A 12,572-nucleotide genomic window follows, 5' to 3' on the forward strand; every position below is an offset into this window, starting at 1 on the left:
CCACACAATGCTTAGCTAATACAACACAATGGTTATCTAAAATGACACAATGCTATGCTAATACCACACAATGCTTAGCTAATACAACACAATGGTTATCTAAAATGACACAATGCTATGCTAATACCACACAATGCTTAGCTAATACAACACAATGGTTATCTAAAATGGCACAATGCTATGCTAATACCACACAATAGTTAGCTAATAAAACACAATGCTTGGCTAAAACAACACAATGATTCACATGATTATGTTTCATGATGTTCATGAAAACATCTCATAATCTGTCATTTGGTCACTTGAAAAATACAACAGTGCTTTAATTAACAACATCTGTTAAAAACTCATTCAGGATTACAAGGAATTTACCCACAATCCTCCATGAAATGCCTCCTGGGTATAGGGAGGAAGCATGATAGTCATACAGACTAACTAGTGTTTTCATGAGACGCTGTCACACACGCACGCACGCACGCACACACACACACACACACACACACACACACACACACACACACACACACACACACACACACACACACACACACACAGACACACAGACACAACGTCAAGTAACCTGTAACCAGTCAGTAACCTGTAACCAGTCAGTAACCAGTCAGTAACCTGTAACCAGTCAGTAACCTGTAATGAGTCTGTAACCTGTAACCAGTCAGTAACCTGTAACCAGTCAGTAACCTGTAACCAGTCAGTAACCTGTAATGAGTCAGTAACCTGTAACCAGTCAGTAACCTGTAACAGTAACCTGTAACCAGTCTGTAACCAGTCAGTAACCTGTAACGAGTCAGTAACCTGTAACCAGTCAGTAACCTGTAACCAGTCAGTAACCTTTAACCAGTCAGTAACCTGTAACCAGTCAGTAACCTGTAACCAGTCTGTAACCAGTCCAGTACCTGTAACCAGTCAGTAAACCTGTAACCAGTCAGTAACCTTTAACCAGTCAGTAGTACCTGTAACCAGTCAGTAACCTGTAACCAGTCAGTAACCTGTAACCAGTCTGTAACCCCAGTCAGTAACCTGTAACCAGTCAGAAACCTGTAACCAGTCAGTAACCTTTACAACCAGTCAAGTAACCTGTAACCAGTCAGTAACCTGTAACCAGTCAGTAACCTTTCAACCAGTTAGTAACCTTTAACCAGTCAGTAACCTGTAACCAGTCAGTAACCTGTAACCAGTCAGTAACCTTAAACCAGTCAGTAACCTTTAACCAGTTCAAGTCAGTAACCTGTAACCAGTCAGTAACCTGTAACAGTCTGTAACTTTAACCAGTCAGTAACCTGTAACCAGTCAGTAACCTGTAACCAGTCAGTAACCTGTAACGAGTCTGTAACCTGTAACCAGTCAGTAACCTGTAACCAGTCAGTAACCTGTAACCAGTCTGTAACCTGTAACCAGTCAGTAACCTGTAACCAGTCAGTAACCTTTAACCAGTTAGTAACCTGTAACCAGTCTGTAACCTGTAACCAGTCAGTAACCTGTAACCAGTCTGTAACCAGTCAGTAACCTGTAACGAGTCAGTAACCTGTAACCAGTCAGTAACCTGTAACCAGTCAGTAACCTTTAACCAGTCAGTAACCTGTAACCAGTCAGTAACCTGTAACCAGTCTGTAACCAGTCAGTAACCTGTAACCAGTCAGTAACCTGTAACCAGTCAGTAACCTTTAACCAGTCAGTAACCTGTAACCAGTCAGTAACCTGTAACCAGTCAGTAACCTGTAACCAGTCTGTAACCAGTCAGTAACCTGTAACCAGTCAGTAACCTGTAACCAGTCAGTAACCTTTAACCAGTCAGTAACCTGTAACCAGTCAGTAACCTGTAACCAGTCAGTAACCTTTAACCAGTTAGTAACCTTTAACCAGTCAGTAACCTGTAACCAGTCAGTAACCTGTAACCAGTCAGTAACCTTAAACCAGTCAGTAACCTTTAACCAGTCAGTAACCTGTAACCAGTCAGTAACCTGTAACCAGTCAGTAACCTGTAACGAGTCTGTAACCTGTAACCAGTCAGTAACCTGTAACCAGTCAGTAACCTGTAACCAGTCTGTAACCTGTAACCAGTCAGTAACCTGTAACCAGTCAGTAACCTTTAACCAGTTAGTAACCTGTAACCAGTCTGTAACCTGTAACCAGTCAGTAACCTGTAACCAGTCAGTAACCAGTCAGTAACCTGTAACCAGTCAGTAACCAGTAACCAGTCAGTAACCTGTAACCAGTCAGTAACCTTTTAGGACCCGTGTCAGTTGTAGTTTCAGTAGCAGATTCCCCTGACTGACCCCAAGGCTCCTGTCAGAACAGCCTCCAGAAACGTCATATCAATCACCATACCAACCATCTTTCTAACCATCATACCAACCATCATTCCAACCATCATACCAACCATCATATCAACCATCATACCAACCATCATATCAACCATCATATCAACCATCATACCAACCATCAAACCAACCATCATACCAACCATCATATCAACCATCATACCAACCATCATACCAACCATCAAACCAACCATCATACCAACCATCATATCAACCATCATACCAACCATCAAACCAACCATCATACCAACCTTCATACCAACCATCAAACCATCCATCATACCAACCATCATATCAACCATCATATCAACCATCATACCAACCATCATACCAACCTTCATACCAACCATCAAACCAACCATCATACCAACCATCATATCAACCATCATATCAACCATCATACCAACCATCATACCAACCATCAATCAGGTCTTACATGTCCTACCCTCTCCCTCCTACCCCCCCTCTGTCCCCCCTCCTCTCCCCAGTTCCAGTTAGCGGGCCTTAGAGTCTATGTGCTAGAGATAATTCAACTTTAATGGCCTACAGTCACCGTTCCCCTGGGATTATAGGAATATTTGTACCAGGAAGCTATTTGTACGGCGGCTGCTTTGTGTCAACAGTGTGTGTGTGTGTGTGTGTGTGTGTGTGTGTGTGTGTGTGTGTGTGTGTGTGTGTGTGTGTGTGTGTGTGTGTGTGTGTGTGTGTGTGTCTCTACACCCCTATGCTGACTCAGCACAATCTCATCACAGCAGAATAGAAGCTATTTATCAAACTACCAGGCCCCCTGATGTATGAGGAATATTAGGCCGTTACATTACTATTCAGACACCAGGGCCCCAGACGTACAAATCCTCTACAATGTCAGTGTCTGTCATACGAACTAACAGAGGAACCGACAGGGGAACCGACAGGGGAACCGACAGGGGAACGAGAATATTCAGCTACAGCACATCTCAGAATAATCAATATCTTGGAATACATTGTAGTCAGCCGAGAGAGACATGGCCGGAGAGAGACATGGCCGGAGAGAGACATGGCCGGAGAGACATGGCCGGAGAGAGACATGGCCGGAGAGAGACATGGCCAGAGAGACATGGCCAGAGAGAGACATGGCCGGAGAGAGACATGGCCGGAGAGAGACATGGCCGGAGAGAGACATGGCCGGAGAGAGACATGGCCGAGAGAGAGACATGGCCAGAGAGAGACATGGCCAGAGAGAGACATGGCCAGAGAGACATGGCCAGAGAGAGACATGGCCAGAGAGACATGGCCGAGAGAGAGACATGGCCGGAGAGAGACATGGCCGAGAGAGACATGGCCGAGAGACATGGCCAGAGAGAGACATGGCCAGAGAGAGACATGGCCGGAGAGAGACATGGCCGGAAAGAGACATGGCGGAGAGAGACATGGCCAGAGAGAGACATGGCCGGAGAGAGACATGGCCGGAGAGAGACATGGCCGGAGAGAGACATGGCCGGAGAGAGACATGGCCGGAGAGAGACATGGCCGGAGAGAGACATGGCCAGAGAGAGACATGGCCGGAGAGAGACATGGCCGGAAGAGAGACATGGCCGAGAGAGACATGCGGAGAGAGACATGGCCAGAGAGACATGGCCGGAGAGAGACATGCGAGAGACATGGCCGGAGAGAGACGAGAGAGACATGGCCAGAGAGAGACATGGCGGAGAGAGACATGGCCGGAGAGAGACATGGCCGGAGAGAGACATGGCCGGAGAGAGACATGGCCGGAGAGAGACATGGCCAGAGAGAGACATGGCCGGAGAGAGACATGGCCGGAGAGAGACATGGCCGGAGAGAGACATGGCGGAGAGAGACATGGCCAGAGAGAGACATGGCGGAGAGAGACATGGCCGAGAGACATGGCCGGAGAGAGACGAGAGAGACATGGCCAGAGAGAGACATGGCCGGAGAGAGACATGGCCGGAGAGAGACATGGCGGAGAGAGACATGGCCAGAGAGAGACATGGCGGAGAGAGACATGGCCGAGAGACATGGCCGGAGAGAGACATGGCCGGAGAGAGACATGGCCGGAGAGAGACATGGCCGGAGAGAGACATGGCCGGAGAGAGACATGGCCGAGAGAGAGACATGGCCAGAGAGAGACATGGCCAGAGAGAGACATGGCCAGAGAGACATGGCCAGAGAGAGACATGGCCAGAGAGACATGGCCGAGAGAGAGACATGGCCGGAGAGAGACATGGCCGAGAGAGACATGGCCGAGAGACATGGCCAGAGAGAGACATGGCCAGAGAGAGACATGGCCGGAGAGAGACATGGCCGGAGAGAGACATGGCGGAGAGAGACATGGCCGGAGAGAGACATGGCCGGAGAGAGACATGGCCGGAGAGAGACATGGCCGGAGAGAGACATGGCCGGAGAGAGACGAGAGAGACATGGCCGGAGAGAGACATGGCCGGAGAGAGACATGGCCAGAGAGAGACATGGCCGGAGAGAGACATGGCCGGAGAGAGACATGGCCGGAGAGAGACATGGCGGAGAGAGACATGGCCAGAGAGAGACATGGCGGAGAGAGACATGGCCGAGAGACATGGCCGGAGAGAGACATGGCCGGAGAGAGACGAGAGAGACATGGCCAGAGAGAGACATGGCCGGAGAGAGACATGGCCGGAGAGAGACATGGCGGAGAGAGACATGGCCAGAGAGAGACATGGCGGAGAGAGACATGGCCGAGAGACATGGCCGGAGAGAGACATGGCCGGAGAGAGACATGGCCGGAGAGAGACATGGCCGGAGAGAGACATGGCCGGAGAGAGACGAGAGAGACATGGCCAGAGAGAGACATGGCCGGAGAGAGACATGGCCGGAGAGAGACATGGCCGGAGAGAGACATGGCCGGAGAGAGACATGGCCAGAGAGAGACATGGCCGGAGAGAGACGAGAGAGACATGGCCGGAGAGAGACATGGCCGGAGAGAGACGAGAGAGACATGGCCGGAGAGAGACATGGCCGGAGAGACATGGCCGGAGAGACATGGCCGAGAGAGACATGGCCGGAGAGAGACATGGCCGGAGAGAGACGAGAGAGACATGGCCGGAGAGAGACATGGCGGAGAGAGACATGGCCGGAGAGAGACGAGAGAGACATGGCCAGAGAGAGACATGGCCGGAGAGAGACGAGAGAGACATGGCCAGAGAGAGACGAGAGAGACATGGCCGGAGAGAGACGAGAGAGACATGGCCGGAGAGAGACGAGAGAGACATGGCCGGAGAGAGACATGGCCGGAGAGAGACATGGCCGGAGAGAGACATGGCCGGAGAGAGACATGGCCAGAGAGAGACATGGCCGGAGAGAGACGAGAGAGACATGGCCGGAGAGAGACATGGCCGGAGAGAGACGAGAGAGACATGGCCGGAGAGAGACATGGCCGGAGAGAGACATGGCCGGAGAGAGACGAGAGAGACATGGCCGGAGAGAGACGAGAGAGACATGGCCGGAGAGAGACATGGCCGGAGAGAGACATGGCCGGAGAGAGACATGGCCGGAGAGACATGGCGGAGAGAGACATGGCCAGAGAGAGACATGGCCGGAGAGAGACGAGAGAGACATGGCCGGAGAGAGACATGGCCGGAGAGAGACGAGAGAGACATGGCCGGAGAGAGACATGGCCGGAGAGAGACGAGAGAGACATGGCCGGAGAGAGACATGGCGGAGAGAGACATGGCCGGAGAGAGACATGGCCGGAGAGAGACATGGCGGAGAGAGACATGGCCGAGAGAGACGAGAGAGACATGGCCGGAGAGAGACATGGCCGGAGAGAGACATGGCGGAGAGAGACATGGCCGGAGAGAGACGAGAGAGACATGGCGGAGAGAGACATGGCCGAGAGAGACGAGAGAGACATGGCCGGAGAGAGACATGGCCGGAGAGAGACATGGCGGAGAGAGACATGGCCGGAGAGAGACATGGCCGGAGAGAGACATGGCGGAGAGAGACATGGCCGGAGAGAGACGAGAGAGACATGGCCGGAGAGAGACATGGCGAAGAGAGACATGGCCGGAGAGAGACATGGCGGAGAGAGACATGGCCGGAGAGAGACGAGAGAGACATGGCCGGAGAGAGACATGGCGGAGAGAGACATGGCCGGAGAGAGACATGGCCGGAGAGAGACATGGCCGGAGAGAGACATGGCGGAGAGAGACATGGCCAGAGAGACATGGCCGGAGAGAGACATGGCCGGAGAGAGACATGGCCAGAGAGAGACATGGCCGGATAGAGACATGGCCAGAGAGAGACATGGCCGAGAGAGAGACATGGCCGGAGAGAGACATGGCCGGAGAGAGACATGGCGGAGAGAGACATGGCCGGAGAGAGACATGGCCAGAGAGAGACATGGCCAGAGAGAGCTTTCCTTCATCATTTCTATATTGACATTCTGTCACGCCCTGACTAGGTGAACTCGGGTATTTTGGTCAGGGTGTGTCATGTTGGGTATTTTTCCTTGGTTTGTTTTCTATGTTTGCGTTATAGCCTTGTGTTAGCTCTATGTGGTTTATTTCTATGTTGGGTTCTGTCGATTCCCAATCAGAGACAGCTGTCGCTAGTTGTCTCTGATTGGGATCACATTTAAGTTCCTTTTTCCCCCACGCTGTTTGTGGGGTGTTGCCTCTTTGTGTTTTGAGCAGTTAACGTATCGCCATTTTCTTGGTTTTGTGTACGTGTTTATTTCAGTGTGAAGAATAAACATGTGTTCGCTCCCAGCTGCGCTTTGGTCCGCTTCCTCATCACCCGACGACGATCGTTACAGAACACCCCACCAAACCAGGACCAAGCAGCGGGAGGAAAAGGAGCGCGAGAGATGGGCTCGTGAGGGGAAGGAGTTCTGGACCTGGGAGGAGATCATGTCGGGGAAAGGACCCTGGCGGACGGACTCCCAGGTCGAGGAGGTAATGCCAGCCGGTGGACGGAGTCGCAGGCGGCGGTCGAGGAGGCCCGGAAGACACCCCCAATAATTTTTTTTGGGGGGGCTAATGGGGTGGTCCGGAAGGGCAGAGGAGGAGCCCAGACCACTGCTCTCGTGGGGGATGACGGCGGAGGAGGAGATGAAGATGAGACGGTTGATTGAGGACCTGCAGAGGGAAGATCTGGAGGAGGAGCCATGGGATGCGGAGTTGCGCGCTGTGTCGCCAGTGCGCCCGCACAGCCCGGTGCGTCCGGTGGACATGCCCAGCACATGCCGTGCTAGGATGGGCATCCAGCCAGGATGAGTGGCTAAACCGGCTCCACGCTTCAGTTCACCAGTGCGTGTTCACAGTCCTGTCTGGCCCGTCCCTGCTCCCCGCACCAAGTCCACAGTGCATGTCCACAGTCCTGTCCGGCCCGTCCCTGCTCCCCGTACCAAGTCAGTGGTGCGTGTCCCCAGTCCGGCCCGGCCCGTTACTGCTCCCCGCACCAAGCCAGTGGTGCGTGTTCCCAGTCCGGCCCGGCCCGTCCCTGCTCCCCGCACCAAGTCAGTGGTGCGTGTCCCCAGTCCGGCCCGGCCCGTCCCTGCTCCCCGCACCAGGTCAGTGGTGCGTGTCCCCAGTCCTGTCCGGCCCGTTCCTGTTCCCCGCACCAAGCCCACGGTGCATGTCCACAGTCCTGTTCGGCCCGTTCCTGTTCCCCGCACCAAGCCCACGGTGCATTGGTCCACTTCCTCATCACCCGACGACGATCGTTACACATTCAAAACAATATCTAGAAACCTTGTGTTGTAAAAAAAAAAGAGTCTACAATATAAAGAGTAGCGTTTGAACTGGGGAGGTATTCTTTGGGTTATTACATGATTCCATATGTGTTATTTCAAAATTTTTGATGTTTTCACTATTATTCTACAATGTAGAAAATAGTCAAAATTAAGAAAAAGCCTTTAATGAGTAGGTGTGTCCAAACCTTTAACTGGTACTTTATGTAAATAAGGTATTTCTGTTTTTTATTTTCAATAAATGTGCACAAATTTATAAAAACCTGTTTATGCTTTGTCATTATGGGGTATTGTGTAGATTGATGAGGGAAAAAATTATTGTATACATTTTAGAATAAGGCTGTAACGTAACAAAATGTGGAAAAAGTCAAAGGGTCTGGATACTTTCCGAATGCACTGTCTTTCTATGAAGACAGTGTGCAGGGTGGACGGAGTGGCCATAGAAACAGCAGTAGAATGTTAATGGAAAGCTTGGAGCCAATAGGGACCTTAGAAAAACATCACTCTGAGGGCCGTGTGATGTCATCACCACTAGCCCAACCTGCTGATGCATCCTAAGGGGGTGTCGCTGTCTGAAAGCTCTCTGACCATGGTGTCTCTGTCTGAAAGCTCTCTGACCATGGTGTCTCTGACCATGGTGTCTCTGTCTGAAAGCTCTCTGACCATGGTGTCTCTGACCATGGTGTCTCTGACCATGGTGTCTCTCTCTGAAAGCTCTCTGACCATGGTGTCTCTGTCTGAAAGCTCTCTGACCATGGTGTCTCTGACCATGGTGTCTCTGTCTGAAAGCTCTCTGACCATGGTGTCTCTGACCATGGTGTCTCTGACCATGGTGTCTCTGACCATGGTGTCTCTCTCTGAAAGCTCTCTGACCATGGTGTCTCTGTCTGAAAGCTCTCTGACCATGGTGTCTCTGTCTGAAAGCTCTCTGACCATGGTGTCTCTGTCTGAAAGCTCCCTGACCATGGTGTCTCTGTCTGAAAGCTCCCTGACCATGGTGTTTCTGACCATGGTGTCTCTGTCTGAAAGCTCCCTGACCATGGTGTCTCTGACCATGGTGTCTCTGTCTGAAAGCTCTCTGACCATGGTGTCTCTGACCATGGTGTCTCTGACCATGGTGTCTCTGTCTGAAAGCTCTCTGACCATGGTGTCTCTGACCATGGTGTCTCTGACCATGGTGTCTCTGTCTGGAAGCTCTCTGACCATGGTGTCTCTGTCTGAAAGCTCTCTGACCATGGTGTCTCTGTCTGAAAGCTTTCTGACCATGGTGTCTCTGTCTGGAGGCTCTCTGACCATGGTGTCTCTGACCATGGTGTCTCTGGCCATGGTGTCTCTGTCTGGAAGCTCCCTGACCACGCCACAGGACACAAGAGACAAGATACACAGATCTGAATGACTGGGGAAGAGGACAATCATAGACAGTCTTAACCACACCGTAGTGCAGGGGTCGTGCTGATCTAGGATCAGTTTGCCTTTTAGATCAGAAGAAATACAATTACATTGACAAGGGGGAGCTGATGCTAGATTACTATCCCAACTCTGAGACGCTCTTTGAATACAAGCCCAGGTCTCTCTCTCACAGCGAGAACATTGTCTCAGTGTACAGGGGAACATCTCCTGAATCTGATTATATAACAGATTGCATGATGTTGATTTCATGATACGTCTTTCTCTCTGTTGTTTGCAGTCTGACTGGAGGCAGGACAACAACAGTATACTGTATATTCAACAGTATTTATTTAAAAGCCTGTATTATTGTAGCCTATGCCTGCTTCCCAAATGGTACCCTATATAGTACACTACTTTTTACCAGAGGTGTATGACCATGGCACCCTATTCCCTATATAGTGCACTACTTTTGACCAGAGCCCTATGACAGCCTTTATTTTTTCTCAGGAGGATTTAACTTTTTGTGGTGTTAATACTGTTGCCGTGGGACACAACTTGAAACACCAAATCGTGTTACTCTGTGAGTGAACCAGATGAACTAGAATTTCCTGTTTACCATCCAAAGAAACAGAATTACTAGAGCAGGAGTGACATAAAAAGGGGATGCCTGGTCTAGTAGTTCTATTTCCAACCGTTCTATTAGTTCTATTTCTACGGTTACAGCATTCCTACAACTCACCCATTCCCCTTTTGTAAGTGTACACAATCGCCATGGGAAGGAGGGCACAGGAGAGAACAGGAGGTTACATCCAGTGTCGCCCCCTCCCACCCGGCTATAGAACCAGGCTAGGCAGACCCTTCTCAAAGAAGCACAGATCCCCTCTCTTGCCTGATTCCAGGGGAAAGACAGACGGACCAAGGCAGAATGACGTTGACAAAGTGTTGGAATGGAAATCTCCATTGATCTCCCTTTTTCCAAGGAAGAGCACAGCCTTTTCATTCCTGAGCCGCTGGCAGAGCTGCCGTGAGGTGAACGTTAATGACTTCCTGGTTCCTACTGAGCTTCAGAATGTATCAGAGAGCTCATCATGACCAAACCGGTTCTTTCTAGACTAATCACACAATTTGTTATTCTTAAAAACTGCCAGGATTTCCACAAAAGCGTCAATCCCTGATACTGCCCAATGAAATATTTTGTTTATTTAAATTTTTTATGCTAAGACCATACAAGTGAATCAAACCAGTCAATATCTGCCAGCACATTATACAGAAACCAAATATGACGTTATGCAGCGGAATACTCTCTTTAACATTTAATTCATTTCACGATAAACAGTCCACAGTCCATATGCACACTGCCATCATACTGAAACCCAATAATACATTCAACAGTTCATTTCATTTTTCCTTCACAACAATATAAGGAGCGTAAAAAGCAGCGTTCCAGTACTCACCAGACGATTCCCTGAGCTCCAGAACCGATGGGTTTTAGATTCTGGTAGCGTTTGAGAACTGTGAAGGTGGAATCTCCTACTTCCACGCTGTAGAACTGGTTATCCACTTTGCTTTTAGACATGTTGTAGTGTTTGCAGATATATGACACATCCACTTGTTTACCAAAACCCTGCAGTAGACGGACAAAACAAAAGGTCAGTGATGTCACGTTGACCTCTGTGACTGGCTCTAAAGCCAGTTGCATTGCTAAAGTTCTTTGTTTATTTTATTCATTTAAAATAGCATTTAGAACTAGTCCCATTAACAATGCATGTTGACTACAGTACAATATGCCTGCAAAATGAAGGCATACATCACATATCCTGTGTCCGCTGTTATTGGCCTGTCTAATTTCCAAACTTCATAATAAGATATTCTTATTCATTCCACTTCCTTCACTCTTAAGTTTTCTTAACGACAGTTTACAGAAAACTATAGAAACAAAACCTGCCTTTTCGGTATTCTGTGGACAAAGGGTTTGCATGAGAGCGGGGTCGTATCGGCTATCCAGAACTAACAGGGAGACATAAACCCAGCAGGACAGGGATGCAACATGGTAGTGTCTCAAATTGCTCCCTATTACCTACGGAATGTAGTGTATAATATAGGGAGTAGGGTGCCATTTGGTAAGTAGACTATCACACTACCGTGTAGGTCTGGATTAAACCTCCATGTGATCCCTGAGAGAATTGAACCCACAACCTTGGCATTGCCAAGGGGCAGCAGGTAGCCTAGTGGTTAGAGCGTTGGGCCAGTAACCGAAAGGTTGCTACATCGAATCCCTGAGCTGACAAGGTAAAAATCTGTCGTTCTGCCCCTGAATAAGGCATTTAACCCACTGTTACTAGGCTGTCATTTACCTAGTTAATAAAAATTGCCAGTGCCACAGTCTAGTAACTGACACACACATTACTCTATGTTCATGTCCAGCCCAGTCTAGTAACTGTTTGTCCAAACATTACTCCATGTACATCAGTACATGCCCAGTCTAGTAACTGACTGTTCAAACATGCATACATAAGCCAAATATATTCCATGTTGAATAAGAGACTAGTATAGTACAGCACCATAGAGATATAGTGCATTCATTCTATGTCTATGCACATTATACATGCACCCTAATCACTATATAGTGCACTACTTCTGAACAGAGACCTATGGACAGAAGTAGAACACAATATAGGATATAGGCTGCCATTTGGATGCATTTTCTGAAGAGAATAAGACTATAGCAAGAAGATCTGCAGTTAGTCCAGACCAGAGCCTGTTCCTCCTGGAGAGATCTGCAGTAAGTCCAGACCAGAGCCTGTTCCTCCTGGAGAGATCTGCAGTTAGTCCAGACCAGAGCCTGTTCCTCCTGGAGAGATCTGCAGTCAGTCCAGACCAGAGCCTGTTCCTCCTGGAGAGATCTGCAGTTAGTCCAGACCAGAGCCTGTTCCTCCTGGAGAGGTTGAAGAGCCCTGCTATCTGCAGTAAGTCCAGACCAGAGCCTGTTCCTCCTGGAGAGATCTGCAGTAAGTCCAGACCAGAGCCTGTTCCTGGAGAGGTTGAAGAGTCATGCTCTAGACTATCCAGTTCTATCAAGAGGTCTGCTTTTCAACAGCCGACTGACAATTAAACAGACA

At 49.5% G+C, this 12,572-nt stretch overlaps 1 protein-coding gene across 11 annotated transcripts in view; it reads right to left on the bottom strand.

Annotated features, from left to right (window-relative positions):
- Window positions 1–12,572, bottom strand: part of mapk10 (mitogen-activated protein kinase 10) — a 106,906-nt gene that overhangs the window by 58,747 nt on the left and 35,587 nt on the right. For all 11 annotated transcript variants that reach the window (XM_029692404.1, XM_029692402.1, XM_029692401.1 and 8 more), the window contains exon 3: window positions 10,908–11,077. In XM_029692404.1, coding sequence (XP_029548264.1) covers window positions 10,908–11,077 — 170 coding nt within the window. The remainder of the gene's footprint in view (window positions 1–10,907; window positions 11,078–12,572) is intronic.

This window comes from Salmo trutta, chromosome 15 (genome assembly GCF_901001165.1).
Source record: "Salmo trutta chromosome 15, fSalTru1.1, whole genome shotgun sequence".
In the NCBI taxonomy this organism is placed as follows: Eukaryota; Metazoa; Chordata; class Actinopteri; order Salmoniformes; family Salmonidae; genus Salmo; species Salmo trutta.